Source organism: Fukomys damarensis, unplaced genomic scaffold (genome assembly GCF_012274545.1).
Source record: "Fukomys damarensis isolate Sample0158 unplaced genomic scaffold, DMR_v1.0_HiC HiC_scaffold_31, whole genome shotgun sequence".
Classification (NCBI taxonomy): domain Eukaryota; kingdom Metazoa; phylum Chordata; class Mammalia; order Rodentia; family Bathyergidae; genus Fukomys; species Fukomys damarensis.
This window is the reverse complement of record NW_022900943.1, coordinates 4,795,876-4,798,077: the sequence shown is the minus strand read 5'-3', so window position 1 is coordinate 4,798,077 and position 2,202 is coordinate 4,795,876. Positions and strand designations below refer to the sequence as shown.

At 41.9% G+C, this 2,202-nt stretch overlaps 1 protein-coding gene across 1 annotated transcript in view; it reads left to right on the top strand.

Annotated features, from left to right (window-relative positions):
• Snapc3 (small nuclear RNA activating complex polypeptide 3) overlaps window positions 1-2,202 on the top strand; it is a 102,915-nt gene that overhangs the window by 13,513 nt on the left and 87,200 nt on the right. Inside the window, exons 4-5 of the mRNA XM_019208472.2 lie at window positions 4-137; window positions 569-747. Of these exons, the coding sequence (XP_019064017.1) occupies window positions 4-137; window positions 569-747 (313 nt within the window). The remainder of the gene's footprint in view (window positions 1-3; window positions 138-568; window positions 748-2,202) is intronic.

The window sequence follows — 2,202 nt, the reverse complement described above, 5'->3', positions numbered from 1 at the left end:
CAGCGGAGCAGCCTCCTCGGGCCCGGCTCCGCCTCTGGGTGTGGAGTTTGTGCGGCGGAGCCTCGTCCACCCGCCCGTCCTCCTTGCGCCCAGCCCTTCGCAGCACTGGACCACCGCTCCCGAGGACGCTCACATTTGTGGGTTGTTCGGAAATTCTTTCCTGCTCTGACGTGTGAAAGAACTGTCAGAGTAAAAACTGTAAAACTTGTTAGGGCTGGGGCGGGGGAGGATCAGCTTTATTTTACATACAGTGACGTTGACCAAGTTTAAGTATATGACTTTACAAAACCAAAGATTCCCTGTGACCCGTTGCTGTCAGCTTCCTTCCCCTGTTCCTGGAAACCATGATCGTTTTGTCACTTTATTCTAGAATGTTATATAAATTGGACGGTAGAATTGTCATCTTTTATATCTGGTTTATGAGCTACTTTCTAATAGTCATCCAGTGAAAAATATAAAAATGGCTACGTTGTTGTGATCAAGTATTCACCATCTGCCAGGACTCGGAGAGCCCTTAGATGTATTATTCACTCTTCCTGACCCCATGAAGTACAGATGAGTAAACTGAAACAGCGTTCAGCAACTTTCCGGAGTTCACAGGGCTGCGAGTCAGGAGGATCAGGAGGATGTCCCCGCCGAGGCGCAGCAGCCAGCGCTCAGTGCCTGCCACCCACCGCCTTTCTCCCGTCGATTGGGGAACGCGGCTTCCTGCACGAAAGTTTCCAGTGAGTCAGCTTGGCAGCCTTGGTAAGTGCTATAGGCTTCTGTTGGGTCACGGTGTACCTTTGTACAAGAAAGATAAAATGGTTTCCACCCAGAAACAAAATGAAAACATGGGTTGTACTGTGGAGAGAGCTGCACAGCTCTCTGAATTTACTAAAAAAAAAATTGAACAGTACCCTTAAACAGTGGGGTTTTATGATTATGTCATTATATCTCAGTGAAGGTGCCGGAGATCCTCTTTAAAGCTTGTTGACACAGTCTTTAGGTGCTTCAAACCAGGTATGTGGCGCTGTAAGGGACATAGAGTTGTTCAATTCTAATACCCCTGGTATTACCTCTGTCCCATCCCCACCCTCACCCCATCCTGTTTATGCTCCACTCTTTGAACCTAGATTTCCTGTCTAGGTCCAGGTTCTACCCTGTATCACTCATGCTTGGTGCCGTTTTTTTAAAATTCATTGGTTCCTACATTAATATCACACCAATTATCTTGTTAATGACTTCCTTCCCATACACTTTGTTATTTTGTCTTGCGAATTTCAGCTCTTCAGATTTTCAAGAGGGAAAACTTAACTCCGATTAGTTACATGATAATATGTTATAATGAAAATCAAACTGGATATTTCAAAAACCTATGCTTATAGCTGGAGATGGGTTTTTAGTCTTTTTTCTTTTCTTTTCTTTTTTTTTTAATCAGGGATCAAATCTGAAGCCCTGTATGTTGTAAATTCATTCCTCTGTATGACCAACAGGCTTCTTTTAGCTATAACCACTGAATGAGTAAACATCTAATGAGATTTGCTCTGCCCCTGGCAGATGTCAACTTTCTTTTTCCCTGTATGTGTGATTTTATAAGACCAAGAGTCACAAGTGTAAAATAACTTTCTTCAAAGAACAATTAGAATAGACTCATTTGTAATTTCCCTTGCCAGTTTTCTGAAATCATACTCCTCATAGACAAGTGAGATTATTACTCAGATGTTCCATGTCCCAAAAGTAACCACCACTGGGATTAAGCAAAGAGTAGTATTAGAATTGTTTCATGTTTTTAATAGCATAGTTTGCCATTTCTTGTCATTTTATTGTGAAATTTTTCTTCTTTTATTAGTACATGTTTGTGATACACAATATTTACATCCAGCTTGGGGTTTGATACACATACCTGTCACATCTTGTTTGTTCGTATTTACTGTGTCTTCCACCCCTCCTTACCCTCTCCTTCCCCTTGTCAAAGGAGAAGGTTGATTTTTGTTTGTTGGTTGGTTGGTTGGTAAATGGGGATTGAACTTGGGTCCTTGTGCTTTCGAGGCAGGCAGCAGAACCTCTGAGCTAAATCCCTGCCTCAGGAGTAGATTGATTTCGAAGCCACACATACTTGGAGCAGTTTGGGTTTCACAATAAATTTAAAGTCACTGACAATCTAATCTTTAGTATTTCTGAGGTTGTTACCTTTGCCTTTTTTTTTCTTTTTTTTTTTTT